Source organism: Salmo trutta, chromosome 20, assembly GCF_901001165.1.
Source record: "Salmo trutta chromosome 20, fSalTru1.1, whole genome shotgun sequence".
NCBI lineage: Eukaryota > Metazoa > Chordata > Actinopteri > Salmoniformes > Salmonidae > Salmo > Salmo trutta.
In genome coordinates, this window is record NC_042976.1 from 27281055 (window position 1) to 27308247 (window position 27193).

Consider the following 27193-nt stretch of genomic DNA (forward strand, 5'->3'; position numbering starts at 1 on the left):
CCACTCAGGAGGCGGAGTATTGAATCCTGACTGGTAATGGTCAAGAAGATTGTTCTGAGAGACATAGCGAGAGTTGGTAAGAGACATCGTGCTCAAGTTTTGGAAATAAAATAAAGGGGATTGAGGAGGGGTCAAGGGATTGGTTTCTTGAGGAGGGGAGTGACTTGGGACATATTGAAATCTGAGGGGACGCAGCTAGTGGTCAGGAATGGGAGAAGGTCTCCAGAGATGGTCTGGGGAAGGGAGATGGGGTCGAGCGGGCAGGTTGTCAGGCGGCTAGACTTCATTAGTCGCAGGATTTCCTCTGGAGAAAGAGGTCAAGGGTATTTTTGTGTGAGTGGGACCAGTGGACTCAATAGGCTGAGTGAATGAGGAACGGATGTCATCAACTTTCTTTTCAAAGTGGTTTTAAAAGTTGTTGATAAAGTCATCCGCAGAGGGGGTGGAGGAATAAGAGGCTTGAAATTGAGAGTGATAGAAAGTGGCTTAAGCAGCGAAAAGGTAGAGATGAGGGAGTGAAAGGATGATCGGTCCCATGGAAATGTAGTTTTCTTCCATTTTCGCACAGCTGCCAACAGCCCTGTTCTGTAAGCTCACAATGAGTCACTCAACCACGGAGCAGAAGTGGAGGGCCGAGCCAGCCGGGAGGAAAGGTGACAGTGTGAGTCAATAGGATGCGGAATGGGAGGAGAGTAGGGTCGAAGAGGCAGAATCAGGGGACAGGAGGGAGAATGATTTAGCAGAAGGGAGAGATGATAAGACAGAAGATGAAAGAGAGAGAGCGAAGATTGCGTTTGGCGCATGACCAGCCTTGGTTGTGTTTTTACTGGTGACCAGTCTTGGTTGTGTTTTCGCTGGTGACCAGCCTTGGTTGTGTTTTCACTGGTGACCAGCCTTGATTGATTTTTCAATACTGGTCAGCAGTGTACCAGCATATACTGGTCATCTGCAAAACCAGCATCAAGTCACATTACTCTGGCTTGCAAAGTGATGTCTAATTCCTATTGGAATCCAGTCTGAGTGGCAATATCCAATAATTTGAACTTTTATTCACCCACAATATGCATTCAGAATGGAATATATGGAATATATGCCATTATTTAGGATGCTTAAGACAGAAGCTTATACTATACTAAATAAAACAAAATAATTGAACAACAGTGCAGTGTGGTTAGAACAATTTTCAAAATAGTATGCCTTCAAGGGGATTCGACCACATACCCTCACTACCCTGAATGTTCCATAGTTCCCTACTCTACCTGCTAAACTACCGGTCAGGTGAAACTACATGTACAAAAATCCTTACAATATTTGTAAGTACGGTGTCTAGTAGAGGTTGGTGTTTGAAAGCAGCTTGGAATCGATTAAAGCACTGGAACTATTGCGAAATCAGCGGGGTCTCACATTTTGAAAAAGCACGTGATCCAACTAAGCTTTGGACGTCATCGGCATACTTGTGATAAAGTGATACGCATCTGCACACTGCTTCGAATTTTAGCTGCTTAGCGATTTCGGCACATGCCTCAGAGCTTCGGTATCAAACCTAACATCACTACATAGAACCCGTGGTTTTGTACCTGTAGGTAGGGGAACCCATTTGAACTCTCTGGTTCCAGGTAGAACAAATGACAGGTTCTACAGTTATACTTATGGGATACTTCAGATGTGCTAATGGCACACACTTAAAAATTACCTGTAATTTGACAGAAAGTTACAAGCTACTGAGTTGCAGTAAAAATATTGTATTTTTACAGTTGAAATCAGGTGTTATTTTTGAAAATGACTTATTTACCTTACATTTACTGCAGTTTGAAATGTTGATCGGGGCAATGTGCTGGCATGGGCTCATTTTCATATTTCGGGACAACAAATCTGTTGCATTTGTGCCAACCGTTAGTGGAAGTGTTGTACCAAATTAAGTGGTTTTATAGCTTTGTTGATAAAGGTTGAGCATCTCATTTGTCCACTCCCAGTTCTACAATCTTTGCAAGCGCTTGTGACAATCAAGAGCTGCACTGTTAAGAGGTTACTAAGCATTTTCCTGTAACTTAATGACAGTTGGTCACTAGAAAGTTCATGTTCATATTTAAAAGCCTTTCCAGCCAGAGCATTCTAATTTCGGAATAAAGTTTGATTGTTTACAGCCTTAATAACACTACCGTCCAATCACAGATTTTATTTCTGAAAACTGCCATTTACACTTGACAACATGAGCTAAAAATAGATAATATGTTTAGGGATTTATGTTTGGGATTTTTTTTTACTTCAATGAAAAGTCACGGAGCAAATCCTCCATTAGCCTAATTGCCCCAGTAGGTGATAGCTTCAAAATGGAAACCTGGTGGGTCAGTTGAGGTAAGAAAGTTGTCAAATTGGTTATGACATGTTTTATCAATAATGTCACTTGAAAGACTAAATCATTTTGATAAAAAGGTCTGTATTTGCAGCGCTGAATAATGTTAGTTGCAATGCTGCTTGAAGAGGCAGCAGGTAGCGTTAGCTATTGCTCTAGCTAGCTATCCTCTCCCTCTGATTCTGAATGAATTTGTGGCCATTTCTTTCTAGCTGGCAAAATAAGCAAGTTATGTACTGCCATATGTCGATAGCATAGCTGAGTTTGTCACTGGTTTTGGCTAGTAAATATCCTAAACCTAGCCAGAACATTCCCGGAGTTGAATGTTCCGGGAGAATGACTGTAGACAGAGTAAACGGGAGTGAGTAACCAGTAACAAGCACAAAACAACAAAACTAGCTCAGGAAACATGAGGCTGATACGCTGGCACAACATACTGTTCGTTGCGAACGATCCGGCAGGGAATGGATGTCAGCTCAGGGTTTAAGAAGAGGTGAAGATCAGGTCCAGGTGTGCAGAAGGTTGATGAGATACAGGTGCGGGTAATAAATAGATCTCCCGCCTAACCTCGTTGCCTGGCAACCAGACAGGGTGCGTTCAGGAACCTTAGACAACACTCAAACAAAAACAGTCATCTCAGGCAGAAAGACTCAGGAAGCGGGATTCCTGATAGTACCCCCCCTCCGACGAACGCCACCGGGCGGACAACCCGGAGCGCCAGGATGGAGGCGGTAGAAGTCAGTAAGGACGGTATTGTCCAGGATTTGACGCCGAGGAATCCAACTCCTCTCCTCAGGACCATACCCCTCCCAGTCCACGAGATACTGAAAACCCCGAAGCCGCCGTCTGGCATCCATAATGCGGCGCACCGTGTAGACTGGACCACCTCCGATCATCCGAGGCGGAGGAGGCGGAGGGGGTAGCAGAGGACTGAGGTGCACAGGCTTGAGGCAGGAGACATGAAAGGTGGGGTGGTTTCTGAGAGTTCTAGGCAACTTAAGTCGAACTACAACGGGATGAATCACCCTCACCCTTATCTCCAATAGCATAAACTGGACCTGGAATCCGGCGACGATTCGCCTGGAGCTGATAACGGTCAGAAACTCTAAGGAGAGCCTTTCTGGCCCTATGCCAGGTCCGGTGGCAACGACGAATGTGGGCCTGGACCGAGGGTACCGCGAGATCCTTCTCCTGAGAAGGAAACAAGGGAGGTTGGTAACCATACAGGCACTGGAAGGGAGACATCCCAGTAGCAGATGTAGGGAGAGTATTATGGGCATACTCGACCCACGGCAACTGAGAGGCCCAAGAGGCGGGGTTGGAGGAGACAAGGCAGCGCAGCGTGGATTCCATCTTCTGGTTGGCTCTCTCCGCCTGACCATTAGATTGGGGGTGAAATCCAGATGTAAGACTGACTGTAGCTCCAATAGCCAAACAGAAGGATTTCCAGATAGCAGAGGTAAACTGAGGACCACGGTCAGAAACAATGTCACTGGGCAACCCGTGGACCCTGAAAACCTCCCTAACCAGGATCTCAGACGTCTCGGAGACAGAGGGAAGCTTGGAGATGGGTACAAAGTGGGCGAACTTGCTGAATCTGTCCACAATAGTCAGAATGACCGTGTTCCCTTCAGAAGAGGGCAATCCCGTAACAAAGTCCAGAGCCAGATGCGACCATGGTCACCGGGGAATAGGTAGGGGGTGAAGAAGTCCAGAACTGGCCCGATTGGCACTCTTATTTTGTGCACATACTGGGCATGCAGCAACAAACCGGGTATCTTCTCCCATGGCAGGCCACCAAAATCGTCTGCGTAGTAACGCCATCGTCCGAGCCATAAACCTACCATTAAAATTATAGACTGATCATTTCTTTGTCAGTGGGCAAACGTACAAAATCAGCAGGGGATCAAATACTTTTTCCCTCACTGTATGTCAATGTTAGTAGTACATACTTCATTTTTATTTCCCGTATGTAAATGTACATTCTGCCAGTGTCGGTGTGTGCTAAATTGAGGGTCTTAAATTTGAGTGATAGTCCCTAGTGCTTCACGTGGAGTCTGTCAAATATGGGTTGTATAATTTATCAACAGTTCTAATTATGATTTGGAAAGACAAGAAGGAGAGACAGGCCGCTGCCCCTAAACTGTGAGGAGAGCACAAAGTGAGTCTATGGAGGGTTCCTCCCAGGGAAACCTTATCTTTTCGTGTCTTCCGAGAGGGAGGTTATCAGAAATCCCACTAGATTGTAGTTTGGGCTAACCATAATTGGGACATTGCTAGTAGGGGCTTTATGGTCTAGCCCAATCTCATTCTCATCAAGGGTGGTGTGAAATTATTAAACATGTATTCTCTCTTCCCTGTTCAAGTTAATATGTTTTCTTGGTGGTGTGGAACATGTGAGTGATCATTGTTCTAGATGAGGGACTGTTGGAAACTGACTAATTGACTTGAGCATGTTTTAGTATGTTTATAACTATATAAGTGGCCTAGCAGTAGTAGTTAATGTGTTATGGGTTAGATGGAATGATTTATGTGCAAATGTATTTGTGGCCGGAGGCAAAGTACAAAGGAGGCCCGTCTCTGAAACTAGTGGACTTGCGGCAGGCTGCAAGAATGTGCACTTCCTAATTTCAAAGCTTCTCCTGACTGATAAGAAGACCGGGAGATGTGTGGAGGAGTACCAAAGGTTCAAGACTTGGGATGGGACAATAACACCACCTGCCTAGCCACAGAGATTCATTGCACATCCTAGACTCAGGAGGGGGAAGGGTTTGTATTAGTATTATATTAGTCAACTGCACATAGCATGCAAATAGAGGGCGAAGTGAGGGTGATATGGCGTGGGAACACCTGCTAACTGACGGGGAAGACAGGGTGAAAGCATGTTTTTTTTTTTAGGGCTTTCATTTTTGTGGACCCCAGCAGAACAGTATCCTGAAGGTATAGAGTCAGGCTAAGGGAGGTGGCAATCGTCATGTTATCAAACTTCGGTTTTTGCTATATATCAATATGCATAGCTTAACGCATTACTAATACTTGTTATATTTTGTGTTTTCTTGTTAATTTCAAGACTTTTGCTATCACTCTCTTAGGAACCCGAAGGAGGAAGAGAAAGTCACAAGCTCCAGCTGAAATTCATTATCAGTGGTACAACAGGAGGGGTAATGGCAGATAGGGGGGTGGGGGGTAAGAGTGTATATAGTATAATTATAAGTTTGAGACCAGGGCCATAAGCCATGGAAGAAGATTACATAGTCAGAGGCTATAAGTCTTGGAGGTGTAAACATACAAATCAATTGAGAATATTAATCATGTTTTCTCTTCTGTTAATTTATAAGTAATTTCAAAGTTTATATCATTTTGAACAGTATGGAGCTACTATTCAAAAAAGAGGGACTGTTGTATTCTAGCTTGAAATATACTTATTCATGTTATCATAGTAAAATGTATTGATTACTTTACATGTATAAGGAATGTATATGTTGGGGTCAATGAATAACAACTTAAATATGTCCATACTCAAAAACAGCAGCTCGTTGCTGTATTCGTTGAGTCTCTCTCTAGTCATGGTTTTAAAAGTTTTGAAATCTCACATGATCAATTTTGCTGTGTGTTCGAGGCTTCTTTTTACAGTCTAAGGCGTGAGGAAACTGCAGACACGGTGATCTGAATGGCCAGGGGTACGCCTATAGGTGCACTTGATTTACTCCATGGACTTGCTTGGTAGGCAGAGTTTTACCTTCAGACATATTAAATAGTTCAAAATGGGAACACTTTGCCTTCTCAACGCCAGGGTCGCTAAATCAAAGGCACTTACCACCAACAGCATGAAATGAAAAAATAAATATTGGATTGCAAGAGTGTGCAAAGCAGTCATCAAGGCAAAGGGTGGCTACTTTGAAGAACCTCAAATCTAAAATGTATTTAGATTTGTTTAACACTTTTTTGGTTACTACACAATTCCATATGTGTTATTTCAAAGTTTTGATGTCTTCACTACTTTCTACAATGGAGAACATAGTAAAAATAAAGACAAACCCTGGAATGAGTATGTGTATGTACAGAATATATGTATATACACATACAAAAAAAATACATGGCGGATTGAAAATTATTTAGATAAATTGTAGCTTCCATCAAAATAATTATCTTCGATATTAAAGCTGATCTACCCCCCCACACCATTTATTGATATTTTTATTAAAGATACAGGCGTCCTTCCTATCTTCGTTGCCGCAGAGTAAGGAAACCGCTCACGGATTTCATCATGAGGCCAATGGGGACTTTACAACAGTTACATAGCTTAATGTCTGTGATAGGAGATGGATGGATGGATCAACAACATTGTAGTTACTCCACAATACAAACCTAATTGACAGAGTGAAAATAAGGAAGTCTATACAGAATACAAATATTCAAATATTCCAAAACATGCATTTTAAGCAGAGTTGTGGCTGCATCATGTTATGAGTATGCTTGTAATCGTTAAGGACTGTATAAAAAAGAAACCGAATGGAGCTAAGCACAGGCTAAATCCTAGAGGAAAACCTGGTTCAGTCTGCTTTCCACCAAACACTGGGAGATTAATTAATCCTTCAGCAGCACAATTACCTCAAACACAAGGCCAAATCTACACTAGAGTTACTTACCAAGAAGACAGTGAATGTCGTTGAGTGGCCAAGTTACAGTTTTGACTTAAATCTACTTGAAAATCTATGGCCAGACTTGAAAATAGTTGTCTAGCAATGATACATAACCAATTTGAGAGCTTAAACAATTTGTAAAACAATAATGGGCAAATGCTGCACAATCCAGGTGTGAAAAGCTCTAAGATACTTAACCCAGAAAGACTCAAAGCTTTAATTACTGCCGAAGGTGATTCTAACATGTATTGACTCAGGGGTGGAAAAACTTAAATAAATAAGATATTTATGCATTTCATTTTCATTATGGGGTATTGTGTGCAGAAGAAAATAAATCAATTTAATCCATTTTGAATTCATGTTGTAACAACAAAATGTGGAAGAAGTCAAGGGTTCTGAATACCTTCTAAAGGCACTGTAGGTGTGTGAAAGCATAGGCTACCTGGTCCAGGTGTAGATGGCTTTTGGGTTGCTGTCTGCTACACATAGGAACACTGTGGCTGGGGAGGCCTCACTAAGAGTGATGTTCACTGTCTGAGGTGGATCTATGGAGAGGGAGGGAGAGAGGCATGAGTGTCTGTTATACAAATTGATGGAAAGTTGTGTTGGGGGAAAAAACACACAACATTACAAAATCCGTATGCACAAACAAGTGTGCGTTTAAAATTGGCAACACACACATTTCTTTCCACAGGGCCGTGGGGTGAGACAGGGATGCCTTATTTAAAGTTGAAGTCGGAAGTTTACATACACCTTAGCCAAATACATTTAAACTCAGTTTTTCACAATTCCTGACATTTAATCCCAGTAAAAATTCCCTGTCTTAGGTCAGTTAGGATCACAACTTTATTTTAAGAATGTGAAATGTCAGAATAATAGTAGAGAATGATTTCTTTCATCACATTCCCAGTAGGTCAGAAGTTTATATACACTCAATTAGTATTTGGTAGCATTGCCTTTAAATTGTTTAACTTGGGTCAAATGTTTCAGGTAGCCTTCCACAAGCTTCCCACAATAAGTTGGGTGAATTTTGGCCCATTCCTCCTGACAGAGCTGGTGTAACTGAGTCAGGTTTGTAGGCCTCCTTGCACGCACACGCTTATTCAGTTGTTCCCACATATTTTCTATAGGATTGAGGTCAGGGCTTTTTGATGGCCACTCCAATACCTTGACTTTGTTGTCCTTAAGCCATTTTGCCACAACTTTGGAAGTATGCTTGGGGTCATTGTCCATTTGGAAGACCCATTTGCGAACAAGCTTTAACTTCCTGACTGATGTCTTGAGATGTTGCTTCAATATATCCACATAATTTTCCTGCCTCATGATGCCATCTATTTTGTGAAGTGCACCAGTCCCTCCTGCAGCAAAGCACCCCCACAACATGATGCTGCCACCCCTGTGCTTCACGGTAGGGATGGTGTTCTTTGGCTTGCAAGTCTCCCCCTTTTTCTTCCAAACATAACGATGGTCATTATGGCCAAACAGTTGTATTTTTGTTTCATCAGACCAGAAGACATTTCTCCAAAAAGTAACATCTTTGGCCCCATGTGCAGATGCAAACCGTAGTCTGGCTTTTTTATGGTGGTTTTGGAGCAGTGGCTTCTTCCTTGCTGAGCGGCCTTTCAGGTTATGTTGATATAGGACTCGTTTTACTGTGGATATAGATACTTTTGTACCTATTTCCTCCAGCATCTTCACAAGGTCCTTTGCTGTTGTTCTGGGATTGACTTGCACTTTTCACGCAAAAAGAACGTCCATCTCTAGGAGACAGAACACGTCTCCTTCCTGAGCGGTATGCCGGCTGCGTGGTCCCATGGTGTTTATACTTGCATACTATTGTTTGTACAGATGAACGTGGTACCTTCAGGCATTTGGAAATTGTTCCCAAGGATGAGCCAGACTTGTGGAGGTCTACAATTGTTTTTCTGAGGTCTTGGCTGATTTCTTTTGATTTTCCCATGATGTCAAGCAAAGAGGCACTGAGTTTGAAGGTAGGCCTTGAAATACATCCACAGGGACACCTCCAATTGACTCAAATGATGTCAATTAACCTATCAGAAGCTTCTAAAGCCATAACATAAACAGCTTGGAAAATTCCAGAAAATTAAAGGCACAGTCAACTTAGTGTATGTAAACTTCTGACCAACTGGAATTGTGATACAGTGAATTATAAATGAAATAATCTGTCTGTAAACAATTGTTGGAAAAATTACTTGTGTCATGCACAAAGTAGATGTCCTAACCGACTTGCCAAAACTATAGTTTGTTAACAAGAAATGTGTGGAGTGGTTGAAAAGCAAGTTTTAATGACTTCAACCTAAGTGTATGTAAACTTCCGGTTTCAACTGTACATAAGTATTCAGACCCTTTGCTATGAGACTCGAAATTGAGCTCAGGAGCATCCTGGTTCCATTGATCATCCTTGAGATGTTTCTACAACTTGATTGGAGTCCACCTGTGGTAAATCCAATTGATTGGACATGATTTGTTAAGGCACATACCGGTCTATATAAGGTCCCACAGTTGACAGTGCATATCAGAGCAAAAACCAAGCCATGAGGTCGAAGGAATTATCCGTAGAGCTCCGAGACAGGACTGTGTCGAGGCATAGATCTGGGGAGGGGCAAAAAAAAATGCCTGCTGTATTGAAGGTCCCAAAGAACACAGTGGCCTCCATCATTCTTAAATGGAAGAAATTTGAAACCACCAAGACTCTTCCTGGAGCTGGAAGCCCAGCCAAACTGAGCAATCGAGGGAGAAGGGCCTTGGTCAGGGAGGTGACCAAGAACCCGATGGTCACTCTTACAGAGCTCTAGAGTTCCTCTGTGGAGATGGGAGAACCTTCCAGAAGGACAACCATCAACACTCCACCAATCAGGCCTTTATGGTAGAGTGGCCAAACGGAAGCCACTCATCAGTGAAAGGCACATGACAGCCCGCTTGGAGTTTGCCAAAAGGCACCTAAAGGACTCTCAGACCATGAGAAACAAGATTCTCTGGTCTGATGAAACCAAGATTGAACTCTTTGGCCTGAATGTCAAGCATCACGTCTGGAGGAACCTGGCACCATCCCTACGGTTAAGCATGGTGGTGGCAGCATTATAATGGGGGGATGACTAGTCAGGATCGAGAGAAAGATGAAGGGAGCAAAGTACAGAGGGATCCTTGATGAAAACCTGCTCCAGAGCGCTCGGGACCTCAGATTGGGGCCAAGGTTCACCTTCCTACAGGACAACGACCCTAAGCAAACAGCCAAAACAACACAGGAGTGGCTTTGGGACAAGTCTCTGAATGTCCTTGAGTGGCCAAGCCAGAGCCCGGACTTGAACCGATCGAACATCTCTGGAGACACCTGAAAATAGCTGTGCAGTGACTCTTCCCCATTCAACCTGACAGAGCTTGAGAGGGTCTGCAAGAAGAATGGGAGTAACTCCAAAATACAGGTGTGCCAAGGTTGTATCATCATATCCAATAATACTTAAAGGCTGTAATCACTGCCAAAGGTACTTCAACAAAGTATTGAGTAAAGGATCTGAATACTTAAGTAAATGTGATATTTCATTATTTTTATAAATTTGCAAACATTTCAAAAAACCAGTTTTTCCTTTTTCATTATGGGGTGTTTTGTATAGATTGATTAGGGGAAAATGTATACATTTTAGAATAAGGCTGTAATGTAAAATGTGGAAAAAGTAACAGGGTCTGAATACTTTCTGAATGCACTGTGTATATCAAGGAATTGGCAAGGGCACTAGAACAGTCTGCAGCACCCGGGCTCACCCTACTAGAATCTGAAGTTAAATGTCTACTGTTTGCTGATGATCTGGTGCTTTTGTCCACAACCAAGGATGGCCTAGAGCATCACCTAGATGTTCTGCACAGATTCTGTCAGACCTGGGCCCTGACAGTAAATCTCAGTACGACAAAAATAATGTTCCAGTTGCCAGGACCACAAATACAGACACCACAATCTAGACACTGTTGCCCTAGAGCACCTAAAAAACTATACATACCTCGGCCTAAACATTAGCGCCACAATTAACTTCCACAAAGCTGTGAACGATCTGAGAGACAAGGAAAGAAAGGCCATCTAAGCCATCAAAAGGAACATAAAATTCGACATCCCAATTAAGATCTGGCTAAAAATACTTGAATCAATTGTAGAACCCATTGCCCTTCATAGTTGTGGGGTCCGCTCACCAACCAAGAATTCACAAAATGGGACAAAAAACAAATTGAGAATCTGCATGCAGAATTCTGCAAAAATATCCTCAGTGTACAACGTAAAACACCAAATAATGCCTGCAGAGCAGAATTAGGCCGATATCCACTAAATATCAAAATCCAGAAAAGCCGTTAAATTCTACAACTACCTAAAAGGAAGCGATTCCCAAACCTTCCATAACAAAGCAATCACCTACAGAGAGATGAAGCTGGAGAATAATCCCCTAAGCAAGCTGGTCATGAGGCTCGGTTCACAAACACAAACAGACCCCACAGAGCCCCAAGAAAGCAACACAATTAGACCCAACCAAATTATGAGAAAACTCAAATATAACTACTTGACACATTGGAAATAATTTACAAAAAAACAGATCAAACTAGAATGCTATTTGGCTCTAAACAGAAAGTACACAGTGACAGAATAACTGGCCACTGTGACTAACCCAAAATTAGGGAAAGCCTTGACTATGTGCAGACTCAGTGAGCATAGCTTTGCTATTGAAAAAGGCAGCCGTAGGCAGACCTGGCTCTCAAGAGAAGACAGGCTATGCGCACACTGCCCACAAAAAGAGGTGGAAACTGAGTTGCACTTCCTAACCTCCTGCCAAATGTGGTCAGGGCAGAAGCCGTAGAACAGGCTCCATGGGTAGAGTAGAGGCCTACCACAAACACACACAGGTTAGAGGTGCTACTAGGCCCACAGCCAGTGAAGGCAGAGAGTCCATACTTACAGTTGATGTTGATTGTGTAGGCCAGGGTTCTCTCTGTTACCAGGGCAGACTGGTTGACCACACACTGAACCTGCTGCTGATTGGCTGCTCTGGTTGGCACCCCGAGCAGGTGGCTGACTACCGTGGTGGTGCCGTTGGCGTGCTGGGTGGAGTTGGTCACCGTCCTCACCAAACTGCCGAATGCATCCGTGTTCCACCTCACTTCTGCCTGTGGCTTGGCACCAGCAGCCAAACAGGATGCCAAGAAAACCTCATTCTCTCCAACGACAGGAGGGACATCGACTGTAACACTCATCACTGGAGGTACTATGACCAGCAAACAAACAAATAGAGAACAAAAAATATGAACTAGTCACTAATTGTACATTTTAGTGAAAAAACAAACACACAGCCAGTCATGTGAAACTTATTCAAATGCTCATGTTGCAATAAGCATCATTAGTATCTACACATTTACTGTACAGCAAATCCGGTTTTAGCTCACCCTCTGGTGTGAGGTACCGGCACCTGAGGTATTAAGTTTCACAGGGTGGTGAAAGTGCAAGGTGATGAGCTTGATGCTGCTTTCTAATAAATATCAAGAATCTTATTCTGGTGACATGATAATAGATGCTTGTCTGCCTTTTGACAAATACAAATATTCTCGCTCTTATCCATAATAATCTCATCATGCACATTAGACATCCCTCACAGCCCACCCACACAATATCTGCGAGCTAGAGCGCAAATGACAAGACCAGAGTAGGTACATTTTAAGGAGTGATTGGTATGCAAAGTGATTGGTATGCAAATTCGGTTTTGGATGACAGGTTAGTCAAATACTATCGTATTGAAAATTATATTTACTATCTACTATTTAGCACTTCAAAAATAACAGTTTTGTAATGTACATCTTGTATCTTTTGCAGTGAGCCTATCATTATCTGTTGTATTGGTGACAGAACAAAATGTTCCCATGGTATTTCATAGAAAACTTAAGATTTTGCATGAATGACTCGGGGGTAAAAGTTGTGTTCAATACAAATAAATAAAAGGTTCTGAACATAAGATAGGGAGCATTACAAGTGTTATCACCTTACAGTTTTGAACTTGACTTTTGAAGAAATACTACTTACATCTGAAAAATGTATATTAATATATGCTGTTTAGCAGACGCTTTTATCCAAAGTGACTGACAGTCAAGCAAAAATGGTTTGCTCCTAAGATTGAGTTAACGTGGCCATGGCTTGCTATATAAAAGCAGGCAGACAGGCGTCGAGGCATTCAGTCACTGTTCGATTGAACATTAGAATGGGCAAAACGAGTGACCTAAGCAACTTTGAGCGTGGTATGATCGGCGGTGCCAGGAACGCCTGTTCCAATATCTCAGAAACTGCTGACCTCCTGGGCTTTTCACGCACGACAGTGTCTAGGGTTTACTGAGAATGGTGCGACCAACAAAAAACATCCAGTCAGCAGCAGCAGTCCAGTTGGCAAAAACAGCTCGTTGATAGGTCGAAGGAGATTGGCAAGAATCCTACAAGCTAACAGGCGGGCCACAAACAGGCAAATAACGGTACAGTACAATGGTGTGCAGACCGGCATCTTGGAACGCACCACTCATCGGTCCTTGTCACAGATGGGGTACTGCAGCAGACGACCAAACCCGATTACGAAGTGTGTGACAGCGGCCACGCGATCACCAACACTTGACAATTGAGGAGTGGAAAAACATCACCTGGGCCGACGAATCCCGGTTTCTGTTGCTTCATGCTGATGGCAGAGTCAGAATTTCATGTAAGCAGCATGTACCGATTAAACCATCCTGCTTGGTTTAATCGGTACAGGCTGGTGTTGGTGGTGTAATGGTGTGGGGCATGTTTTCCTGGCACACGTTAGGTCCCTTGATACCAATTGAGAAACGTTTCTATTCCCCGAAGGCTTCAGGCTGTTTTGGAGGCAAAGCGGGGTTCGACCCGGTACTAGATGGATGTACCTAATAAACTGACCACCGTGTATATTGAGAGTTGATGTGCTCTCGTTACAACTTCGGTGGTAAGTAAGAGAATATTGGTTAAAAAAAACAAATAACAGAAATGTGTAGATGAGGTCTCTGCTCTTACTTCACTTTAATAATGAACCACTACCCACTTTCTGGTATTGATATTTCACACTCTTTCTACAACGTCAAAAGTAGAAACAGTGAGGCAAAGAAGGAAGTGTTCTTACCTAGCACAGTAAGAGGTATCTCTATGCTGTATACTCCACTTGGGAAAACACTGAAGACGCATGTGAAGTTGCCTTCATCCAACAGTCTGGCAGCTTTTATTCTAATAGAACCAATGTTTTCTGTCGGTTTCCCAAAAAACTGGACTCTATCTTCCAATCCATTCGATGAAATAAATTCAGTAACCCCATTGGGATAAATAAGGAAGAAATTATGGTTCTCTGGTTCTTCCAGAGTCCTTTTCTGCCATGTTATCTGTTCAAGCTCCTCATCTGTCTCTAGCAGACTGCAGGATAAGTCCACGTCCCCCCCCTGTACCACAGTCCTGCTTCCTCCAATCACCCGTATACCTTGAGAAAACATAGGCTCAAAAAACAGTAAAAAATGTACCTGTAGAATAGATACTTAAACTCAAAAAAATTAATAATAATTTAAAGAAATGGTACCTAAACATACACAAATAAGATAATTGTTTGTATATAGCTGTGCTTGTGAAATATGATCTCCTATTAATGCAGACATTTGTACGACTATTGCAAAAACATATTTGACCTTAATCCCATTTGGGCAGCCATAGTCAGAGATGGCTAAAGCATATTCAGATCTGTGTCCAGTCTAGGCTGAAGCTACGTAGTGAATATAGTATTAGAATAATAAGCCAAAAACATTGACTCTGTTCATACAGTTATTCAAGAGTAAGATATTCAAGACATTCCAGATGCTTGTGCATGTTCAGCATGTCTCAAAACATAGTGAACATACTGAGCTGATGTGTGTGCCTTGTTGTTTCCTAAAAGGACAAGGTCTAGAATGATGGGAGTGTGTGTTTGGTGTGTTATTGCCTGCCCTGTGTCAATAATAAAAAATAAAAAACTTCAGCTCAATAGTATGAGATTTTATGAGATAAATTGGAAACCTACTTTCAGAACTCCTGTGGATGACGAGTAGAATCCCACAGCATAGAACAGCTTCCGTGACATGCTTTGCTCTTCTCATTGCAAGGGTCACTAGGAAAAATGGAATTATAGAATTATATTACACTCTGATGTAATGTTGTTGCATTTGTTGATAACTAACTGTTGTGCTCTACACCCCCTGCACTTTTCACATTTTGCTGCCTTCCATTTTTTTTCCAAAATTTGAGGATAAAAATGATCCTACACAACCTATTCCACATTTTGAAAATGAAAGAAAGTTTAGAAAATGTCCCCCACCCCCCCAAAAAATGAAATATCATACTTGGATAAGTCTTCACCCACCCTGAGTTAATATTTGGTGGAAGCACCTTTGGCAGCCATTACAGCTGTGAATCATTTTCATTAAGATTCTACTAACTTTGCACATCTGGGACCTGCTGGATCGGAGGGTGAGGGCTAGGGCCATTCCCCCCAGAAATGTTCGGGAACTTCCAGGTGCCTTGGTGGAAGAGTGGAATAACATCTCACAGCAAGAACTGGCAAATCTGGTGCAGTCCATGAGGAGGAGATGCACTGCAGTACTAAATGCAGCTGGTGGCCACACCAGATACCGACTGTTACTTTTGATTTTGACAACCCCCTTTTTTCAGGGACACATTATGCCATTTCTGTTAGTCACATTTCTGTGGAACTTGTTCAGTTTATGTCTCAGTTGTTGAATCTTATGTTCATACAAATATTTACATGTTAATTTTGCTGAAAATAAATGCAGTTGACAGTGAGAGGACGTTTCTTTTTTTGCTGAGTTTATAAAGTATTGTCTCAGGGGTGTGAATGCTTACGTAAATTACATATTTCTGTATTTCATTCTCAATAAATTTGCAAAACATCTAGAAACATGTTTTCACATTGTCATTATGGGGTATTGGTGTATAGATGGGTGAGAACAAAATCGATTTAATACATTTTGTATTCAGGCTGTAACACCAAAATGTGGAACAAATCAAGGGGTATGAGTACTTTCTCAAGGCACTGTTTCCATAGTTCTTGTCAAAATTGCACAGGCTCAGTAACTTTGGTTAGGAATCATTGATGGACAGCAATATTCTAACCATGCGTCTTATTTTCAAACAATACTACTGACTTAAATTTGCTTAAAGTCAATTTAAAAGTCAGTATCAAATTATGATATTTCAGTATTTTTTTCTTCTTAATTTAAATTGTTTTACAACTTTTCACTTTGAAAAGGTGGAGTAGGTTGTGTAGATCTGAAAAAAGAAAATTGTAATCCTTTTTAGATTTAATTTTAAAGCAGCCAAATGTGATTTCTTTTTCAAGGGGTGTAGACTTTCTACAGGCACAGTACATTATTAAAGTACAGTATATATTTTATCAAAGTAGAAAAAGTCAAGCACACACTTCAGGGGAAAAATACCTCTTTTACACTATTTTGGGAGGCTTTCATGTTTTACTTAGAAAGGACTGCATGTCTGAATACCTATACTAGCGTACTACATAAAACTGCATACTATGTACTAGGGATGCACGATATGTCAGTTAACATATCGGAATTGGCCGATATTAGCTAAAAAATGCCAACATCGGTATCGGCCCATGTCTTGTTTAACGCCGATGTGCAAAACCGATGTCAAAGCTGACGTGCATACCTGTATAAACGTAGGTACATGACGTAATGACGCAACATAAAATTTGGCGCTACACGTGCAACACAGCATTCTTAACATAGCCCAAAATGTCTGCTGTGTGGATCGAGTAGTCAACAAGTCAAGCAGTCCTTTCAACGAGTAAGAACATTTCAGTGAGACAACTCAAAGGCGAAATGCATTAAAGCCAAGCTAATGGAATTCATTGCCCTTGACAATCAACCGTTCTCTGTCGTGGGTGATTTAGGCTTTAGCCGACTGGTCGAGTACCGATATACACTACCAAGTGCGCTATTTTACAGATGTTGCCCTACCCGAGTTACACAGTAATAGCGTCACGACATACATACTATGGAACGCCATTTAGGTCTTTGCGTGTCAAAAAAGATACAGTAGCACTGTCAAAGCTGTACAAAAAAAGTCTGCAAACAAGCAAACACCGGCCACAAACGATGTGTTTACAACACTGTGTTGGTAATAAAGCATCATTAGTTCGACCGCAACTCATGGGGTAGCTAGCTTTACCTTGGTATCTAGCTAGCACCAATACAAGCAGCTTGAAAACAATGTCCAGTAGAAACTGCAGTAATTTTCATTATTCTTAGCAATGATTTAGGAATCCTTATAAATATTAGCTAGGTAGCCACTTGTTGCCACGTGTTGTTCACCTATTGAAATTAAACTTCAGTTCATGAAAATAAATAGCTCAGCAACTTAACCCTATTGCCCAAAGCTAATGTTATAAGCAGCCAGCTAGCTTCATCTGGCTAGTGAAGCTCGACCGGACCGGGTTATGTGTTGTGAAGCTAGCCACAATAAGGATTAGGCACAATAGTGGAATTTGTGGTTTGCCGTCTAAATAAATGTGTCATTGACAGTGACGCAAATGAATACAAAGATAATTATACCATACTTTTATTTTGAAGGCTACCCGCAAAGTCCTCTATTGTGGCTAATCCTTATTGTGGCTAGCTTCACATAGATGGGTCCATTAATCAAATAAGAACTGTCTTATAAATTAGGGTTATTTTAGATGACACCTAGCTATATGGTTAGCTAGCTAACTATAGCTACTGAAACAGATTGTCTTTTTGCTATGTTTTTGGGGAACAATATTGTTTGCATCCATGAGCTAGCTAGCTTTTTTTATATGACCAGCACTGTAGGTGCGCTAGACAACTTTACCAGCATCATAGCATACATGTCGATAAATCGTTGTGACATATGAAATTAGTGATAGTGTAATCAATGTGTGATAACTACGTAAAAAATGTATGAACATGTTAAATTATGTGATGCGCAGTCATATTCAGGTCCTGATTGGTCAACTAGCTTATTTTACACATCAAATTATGTTAAATAGTATATTTATTGACACTGACACGCAAAGACCCAAATGGCGTCCCATAGAAATCCTGGTTGAGAATGAAACGACGGAACAACGAAACAGCACAGCAAGTAAGTGAAAGAAATAGGTTTTGATTATGTTTTATGGATAATGGGGACATACGTAAATTGATTTTTCCAAATTCAACAGTCATGCCTCGTACGTGGTGGAATTATTGTAATCACAAGGAGAGACTTTTAGATTTCTTCAAAACAAACTTTATTATTTAATTATTGCAGTAATGGAGCTGGTCGGTAATCACTCCTGGAGGTGATCACTGAGACCTCAACGAGCTGGTTTGAACCAGCATTTTTTAGCAAAGTCCATCCTCCTTCAGTCTACATGACAAACAGATGTATGGAATAGGTCACAAGGTTAAGATTTGTATGCAAGATACTTCTAATTCACAGCAGACCGTATCTGCTGTAAAAACTGTCCTCATTGTGTAGAGAACAGGGTCTGCTGCCCCCCCCCCCACCATAGTGGAGCCATCTCCACTAAACATTAACTCATGCTCTGGAATGCGGTATAACCCAAAGACATCAAAAATCTCCTGTCAGTGTTCAATCCCCCAGAGGCCCACTTTCAGTTCACACAGACAAGAGAGTTACAAGAACCCTCTATTCTGTTGAATAAAATAACCATTTGATGCAATTACAGCATTATAACATAATCTTGCAATTTTGCTCTCACATTCCCCCATTTTGAGAGTCCTCTCAATTTAAAAGAAAATTACAAGATTTAAAAACATGAATTCACATGTAGAAATTGCATATATTCTTCATAAACCAAGAAGCATAAAAGTAATAACTCATTGCATGGGTTCCTGCACGTAACCGGCTGCAAAAGCACTGGCTCAGCCTCCTCCCCAGAAACTTAGCACCGTCTCCCCTTTCAACCTCCAACACATTCTCAGAATTCTACCAATTTGTCTAGGGAGGTCATGATACAACCACCTGCACGAACCCATGAAGAAAAACAAGATGCATACAGTAGTTTATATGATTCAAGGCTATATCTTCATAGACAGTGAAAAGCAAATATTTAAAGCATAATGCAGTGCATGCAACAATGGAGTTTAATAAAATAAGCTTTAGTTATCTAGCACACTCCAATGGATCAGCATGGTGGAAATAGCCATTTTTATCCCAGAAACTAAAATGAGCACATCTTGTTGGACAAATCCAGGTAGTGAGTGACTCCTGGTTTAAGTTATATGTATTCCATTGGTGCCTAATGAACATGACCCAAGACAAGCGTCATGATTCCACTACTTATAAGGCAACTCCTATAGTCTCTTTGTGCCATTAACACCATACCTTCTACAGTTCCTGAGTATTATCACCATCATCAAAAACATAATTTGGCAATGGAAATAAGTCAAATAGATTAGGATCAGTTTCACTCTCCCCATTCACCAATTAATCCATCAGTTTTAAAAATCATTCAGTTTCCAAATCAAAACCCAATTAATTATCCAACCCAAATTTACAATGACAATGCTCAGTGATTTAAATTGGTCCTATCACTCAAAGCCAAAACCCCTGAATTTAACACACATCAACATTGCAAGAATGTACATTTAAATTAACATACAGTATAACTATCCTAACTTTCTTATCATGATTATAATTACAGATCTGTATCCTAATGCATTCTTAATCTTTATTACTATAATTTTATGTAGTGTGCAGACCTCTACAATCAACCTGATACCCCAAAATAAACAATTTTAGACCCGTCTAAATCAATTTTCGGCATAGTTGACAATCCCCCCCCCCTTCAGGCACTGATTCTTCTGGCGTCTTCTGTCTTCTTCAGATACCTTTACAGTTCAAAGTGGATGACCCATGATGATGACGGCTCAGGTGAGATGTTACCACCTTTAAGTCTTGTCCTTTTGTCAACCATTATACCAGCAACATAAGAGAAGTTTGGAACAGATTTCTCCCCAAGCTCACTCCATGTGGACTCCTGTCACACTCCTGGGAGAAAAGACATGAAAAAAAGAAAAGCAGTTGATTGCTCCGATTAGATGCTGCATACAGGTTGCTGGCTCAGGACTCAGGTCTCAGGTCTCTCGGTAGAAGTGGTGCGGACAGGGCCGTATTGAACAACATTTCTTTAGCCGGTTAGAGGGGGTTTTGAGGTACACACACTGTTCGATCCAATTATCTCTTTCATGCATTAAGACACCGGTATACGTCACCTTTCATGATAACCTCAGGAAAGAACAAATCAGAACAGTTCAGTTCATTTTTGATTCAGGAAATCCCGACAAGCATTGACTAAATGAAAAATTATTACTTTTACCAGTTATTCTTAATAACAATGTCTATAACATGGTAAAGACAATAACACATTCTATTGAAATCATTTTTTCAAATTGGCTTATACTCCCCATCACACTGTCAACTTCACCGCAGAGCCACAGGTTCAGGAAGTTAGACCTATAACCCATCAGGAGAAATCCCAACAATCCAGCAGACCTAATCTGGTTAGATTTGTATAAAAAAAAACACAACTAACACAACAATACACTCCTTCACATATCACTCCAGGCATGTAAACTTCAATCCAAAACCTCAGAGGACTGTTACCTGCCCCATTTTGACACAACTCCCCATGTGAGTAATGTGTAAAAAAATAAATAAAACACTACTGGTCAAAATAAAATTAGAAACACTACCCATAACTCCATAAAGAAAAAAAAGTATATCCATATGGTCATAGGAAAATAGATATAAGACTTGAGGTCGACCGATTATCATTTTTCAACGCCGATACCGATTATTGGAGGCCCAGAGAAAGCCAATACCGATTAAATCGGCCGATTTTTATATATTTGTAATAATGACAATTATAACAATACTGAATGAACAATGAACACTTATTTTAACTTAATATAATACATCAATAAAATCCATTTAGCCTCAAATAAATAATGAAACATGTTCAATTTGGTTTAAAGAATGCAAAAACAAAGTGTTGGAGAAGAAAGTAAAAGTGCAATATGTGCCATGTAAGAAAGCTAACGTTTAAGTTCCTTGCTCAGAACATGAGAACATATGAAAGCTGGTGGTTCCTTTTAACATGAGTCTTCAATTTTCCCAGGTAAGAAGTTTTAGGTTGTAGTTATTATAGGACTATTTCGCTCTATACCATTTGTATTTCATATACCTTTGACTATTGGATGTTCTAATAGGTGCTTGAAGCATTGCGAAGAGCTGCTGGCAAACGCAGTAAAGTGCTGTTTGAATGAATGCTTACGAGCCTGCTGCTGCCTACCACCGCTCAGTCAGACTGCTCTATCAAATCATAGACTTCATTACAATATAATAACACACAGAAATACGAGCCTTAGGTCATTAATATGGTCAAATACGGAAACTATCATTTCGAAAACAAAACGTTTATTCTTTCAGTGAAATAAGGAACCGTTCCGTATTTTATCTAACAGGTGGCATCCATAATTCTAAATATTGCTGTTACATTGCACAACCTTCAATGTTATGTCATAATTACGTAAAACTCTGGCAAATTAGTTCGCAACGAGCCAGGCAGCCCAAACTGTTGCATATACCCTGACTCTGCGTGCAATGAACGCAAGAGAAGTGACACAATTTCCCTAGTTTAATATTGCCTGCTAACATGAATTTAATTTAACTAAATATGCAGGTTTAAAAAATATATACTTCTGTGTATTGATTTTAAGAAAGGCATTGATGTTTATGGTTAGGTACATTCGTGCAACGATTGTGCTTTTTTCGCAAATGCGCTTTTGTTAAATCATCCCCCGTTTGGCGAAGTTGGCTGTCTTTGTTAGGAAGAAATAGTCTTCACACAGTTCGCAACGAGCCAGGCGGCCCAAACTGCTGCATATACCCTGACTGTTGCACAGAACAGAGATTTCAGAATGTAAGTACACATTTCACCTTCAGAGGAGAATTTATCAAGCCTATCATGGTGAAAAAAGTATTGGACTGTAAATTGGACAGTGCAGATTTATTAACAGGAATTTAAGCCTTCAGCCGACATAGACTTATATGTACCGACATTTGTTGTTTTTCTAAAATCTGCGATCTTGACATAATGCGCTGCATTAACAAGACCTTCTTATGGATCAAATCCCGTTAATGGGATCGATTTGACAACATCCGGTGAAATGGCAGAACGCCAAATTCAAATTAAATTATTCAAAATATTTAACTTTCATACAATCACAAGTGCAATACACCAAATGAAAGCTTTACTTCTTGTTAATCCAGCCACCGTGTCAGATTTCAAAAAGGCTTTACAGCGAAAGGAAACCATGCTATTATCTGAGGACAGCACTCCATCAAACAAACACAGACAATCATTTCATCCCGCCAGGCGCGACACAAAACTCAGAAATAACGATATAATTCATGCCTTACCTTTGACAAGCTTCTTCTGTTGGCACTCCAATATGTCCCATAAACATCACAAATGGTCCTTTTGTTCGATTAATTCCGTCATTATATATCCAAAACATTGGTTCCAAGTCGCGCAACATGACTAGTCCAATGTCCAACAACATATGGAATAGCTGTTTTGCCTTAGATGTTTCCTGTAACCACTAAATGTAATACTTTTTTCTGTCGCAAATGTAGTCGCAATGTCTCAGTGTAAGGAATCAGTAATCCTTTCCATTAATCTAATCATTTCAACCTGTTGCATTAATTGAGTAAAAATATAAACCTGTTCAACAAATCTAGAACCTTCAAAAAGATGGTGCTGTCTCATCAGCGCAATAGTCAAAACTAACCTGCAATCCACTTTAATGACTGGACACCGTTCCACATAATGGAAACAGATTATAATGTTAGAATACATTAACTTACTGTGGTACCTAAACTATAAAACCCAGCAAGAGTAATTATCAAAGAACGTTTCTGATTCAACTATTCAGACCTCTACTGCAAATGTCCCACTGCATCCCTTACAGACCAATATAGCCCAGCGAGCACGACTAAAAAAATATAAACCATTCTCAAACAACGTTCTGCGCTTACCTCTATCGTAAGGTTAAAAACAAACTTGACAATTATCTCTTCTCTTTCAGCTTCCTACTTATGAAATGTCCAAGACTTTAAAAGTAACATGTAATGCACCAAATATATAAACTAGATCAGTCAATCCATAAGAAAAAAAAAACACTTCAGAATACCAGATCCTTTTCCTGCCCACAACCTCAGTTCATTGCAATTGTATCCTGCAATAAGTAATACCCATGTTTAGATTTCAATTATGTTCATGGTCACAGCTCTATCGCAATTACCTATCCACTATTATTAGAACTCATTAGATGTAGGGAACTGTCCCATATTTGATTCAGTTATTTAAATACAACTCCATTCTCAATATGTTATTCCAGCAGACCATTTTAGGCAACAGACAATGTATTACATTGAAATCGCCTCGCTATTTATAATGAATAAATTAGCCTTTCAATTTGAACTAAGCAAGCTGTTAAAACGTTCAGTTTATATCTTAAACACTGGCGGCAGTATCTGTCCAGGCAAAACATACCAATACTTGAATTACAATCAGAAACCCATATATTTTGGTCAATATCATAGATGCAATGCTATTGAAATGATGAAGAAATCCCGAAATATCCCAATTACAATGGTTTGTGGTCTTCACATCGGGCACATAAACACACAATTACCATAAATAGCCCTACAGGTCCACACGCGTCTTTGCAGAGATTCTCACATGCGCAAAAGGAATAGATTAGCAGTCAACGAGTTAAATCGGCATTCATTGACTTAAAACCAGATCTTGCGCCTTGTAATAAAAGCAGATGATCTTTTCTCAAGCGACATATTTACATATCACATTTGCTACACAATGATACTAAGTTTGATGGAAACCCTAGGCTTTGTACGACGTTATATGTTACGTCGAGATTCCATCTAAATTCGCTCAAACTTTATGGGAAAAGGTTTATTCGATAAATAAAGCAAATAAAGCAATTCCTCTCATACTGCCTTATGGGCAGTTTTATTTAAAATGTAGTACCCATACAGAGAATAATACAATAAGCGTTTTATAGTTACATCGTTAGGTAAGTTAACCAAAAGTGGACACACTTCAATCAGTTTGAGACAATTGCCCAGACTTTGTAGACAGTTGAATAATGCTTAAATCTCATCTTTATTAAATGATCCATTAAAAGGGACCAACTCAAAACCCACGTACGTCTACTTATGGGTTGTTTAAGTTGCATCTCATTATCAAATCTCCAATTCATCATATTTTCATATCTTCACAGAATCCATATAAAACGTAAAAAAATTCATTCCATTTGCGTTTTCAAGGACAGCTACAAAGCAGCACATACTCCCAGCTGAACCCTAAAAAAATATTTATGCCCAACATAAACATTTATTAACCAAATGTCATTAATCTTGTGCAAATGTTTATACCTTATTGCCAAACGTCAGCCTCGAAACCTTAATGACTTGGAGAAGATCTGCAAAGAGGAGTGGGACAAAATCCCTCCTGAGATGTGTGCAAACCTGGTGGCCAACTACAAGAAACGTCTGACCTCTGTGATTGCCAACAAGGGTTTTGCCACCAAGTACTAAGTCATGTTTTGCAGAGGGGTCAAATACTTATTTCCCTCATTAAAATGCAAATCAATATATAACATTTTTTACATGTTTTTCTGGATTTTTTTGTTGTTATTCTGTCTCTCACTGTTCAAATAAACCTACCATTAAAATTGTAGACTGATCATTTCTTTGTCAGTGGGCAAACGTACAAAATCAGCAGGGATCAAATACTTTTTTCCCCTCACTGTACATACACATTAAAATTTGAACTTCACCAAAGTCAGATGCCTCGCAAGGCGTCAACTGCACTCTCGTTCTTCGTTCAATATCTTAACCTCAACAAGCTTTGACATGCCCAATGTGTGCTCAATGTGTCTGCTTCAGTGCTATCATTACATGAATGCGGAAAAAAACAGTTTTGCATGACTTCCACCAATCCCTGTGGTCTAAATGATTAGTATCTATGCGGATCAAAGTTGCCATGTGAGGGTGTATTAGGAAATTACAACCACGTCAATACTAGGTTTAATTCCTGTCAATGTCCATCCATGCAATTTCTTTGTCTTTGTAAATAAACATGAAAATGTAAGAGCCTTTTTGGGAGCAGGTATGAAAGTAATAGATGAACTGAGATATGACAGTGAAAATTATGATAATGTTTGCACAAGATAAAATCAACATTGATTATATCCTAAGTTATAGAATAACTGAGAAGGATTATGATCAAATGTTTGCACACCAGAAAATGTCAGTATTAATTATTATCATCCATGACAGAATAGAATCAATGTCCCTGATTATTTGCTCTGTTTATTTCAGTTGAGTTTTAGGGCCACATTCCAAAGATTCCTGATCTACCCCCTTTAACTGAAGTCACAGTGTCAACACTATTTGAAGAAATAGAGAACCAGTGGGTGGTCTCTGACTCCTTAAAAATCAGTCTATCAGATGAGAAATCAATTGCCAATGATGATGATGAAGATGATCATCCACCTTCAGAGTTGGATGTTCCAGCACAAGTGGCAGCTGAGCCCGTGGACACAACTCCAGACAACTTATCAAACAAGAAATCCAAGATTCCACCAATGGGTAAGCCATGTGGTCCCAAATGCAAGAGGCAATGTACTCAGAATATTTTAGAGGGTAGGCAAAAGGAAATATGGGGAAAGTATTGGGAGATGAAGTATAAGAAGAGGACATGGGTCTTCCACATGGTGGCACAGCAATCTAAGAAGAATATCACCGTTGGCGCTGACAGTCGACGCAGCAGGTCGTTTCTGTACCATCTTCCAAACCAGATGCAGTTTCAACTCTTTTACACTGTCAGTAATTACACTGCTCTTGTATTAATAGCATACATGAGAAGTATAGTAAACTAACAAATGAAAATGGCAGGTACTGCTCTTTGCTTTGGTTTTACCCTGCAATTTATAACATATCATGCCAAGGAAGAAGACAGTAACTGTCGTTTAAGGGTCAAATGTCATGCCAGAGGTCAGGGTCAACATGAATAAAAAAATGTACTCATAGTAAGGCAACAGATCATTACATCTCCAATCTCCCTAGAATTCATTTGGCTGGACAATTAAACTTTGAAGCCATATTTCTCAGTTCCACTCTATGAGCAGTTACTGCCTTTTCGCTTGGGAGGGCAGTACTGTAGCCTATCTCAACAGTGATGCCAACTTAGCAATTTTGTTGCTAGTTTTGCAACATTTCAGACTACTCTGTCAACTTTTTTTCCAAACAGCACCTAGCAACATTGAAAGGAAAAGTCAATCTCGCAAATATGCCATTTATAACGGTTTGTAGTCTTAACATCTGCCACATAACGGCACAATTGCCAATTTAGCCTAACGTTTTTTTATGTTTAATAATGGCGTATTTTTTTCTCTTGCAACATATAAAAATTCATTTGAGTCACATTAGCTCGCAATAATAATTATTTTGATGGGAAATTGTACTTAGACCGTTAGAAGTTATGTCGATATTCCTTCTTAAAAATGGTTTATTGGCTAAATGTTTGCTGCGACAAAATAAAATGGCGTTCAGACATTTTGTTAGTCATGGCAAAGGTAAATATGATGTTCGACGACAGATCGCAGCACGATCTATTCACCTAACTAGAAGCCGAATAGGCATCAACTTACCACGTAGTTTATTTTTAACGTTTGTCCATAGCACAAACAATTCTTCTTCTTCTAGGTCTGGTCTGTCACCAACGTGTGTATGTGTTGTTTTTGTTCTTCTTCTGAGGTTTAACGGCGGTTGATATCCAATTTGTTGCATTACCGCCACCTACTAGACTGGAGTACAACTCCTTGTACTTTGCTTGAAAAAAATAAATAAATACATAAACATGTACTAAATAAATGCCTACCATCTAACACTACACTCACTAATTTCAAAATTATATAAAATAAAAGGAACACCACTCCCCTAATTCAATTTATTTATTCCTAACTCATGCCATCATCCTGAAAG

General features: G+C 40.2%; 1 protein-coding gene across 3 annotated transcripts in view; it reads right to left on the reverse strand.

Annotated features, from left to right (window-relative positions):
- LOC115155811 (nectin-4) overlaps nucleotides 1-26975 on the reverse strand; it is a 35744-nt gene extending 8769 nt beyond the window's left edge. For 2 of the 3 annotated variants that reach the window (XR_003868137.1, XM_029702775.1), the window contains exons 1-5: nucleotides 26860-26975; nucleotides 15078-15164; nucleotides 14160-14507; nucleotides 11952-12257; nucleotides 7439-7541 (exon numbers count right to left, since the gene is read on the reverse strand). Coding sequence is in view for 2 of the 3 variants with exons in the window: in XM_029702775.1 (XP_029558635.1) it covers nucleotides 7439-7541; nucleotides 11952-12257; nucleotides 14160-14507; nucleotides 15078-15153 (833 nt within the window). In the remaining variant the exon portion in view is untranslated. The remainder of the gene's footprint in view (nucleotides 1-7438; nucleotides 7542-11951; nucleotides 12258-14159; nucleotides 14508-15077; nucleotides 15165-26859) is intronic. The other variant, XM_029702776.1, reaches the window with a different exon arrangement.
- Nucleotides 26976-27193: the final 218 nt, after the last annotated feature.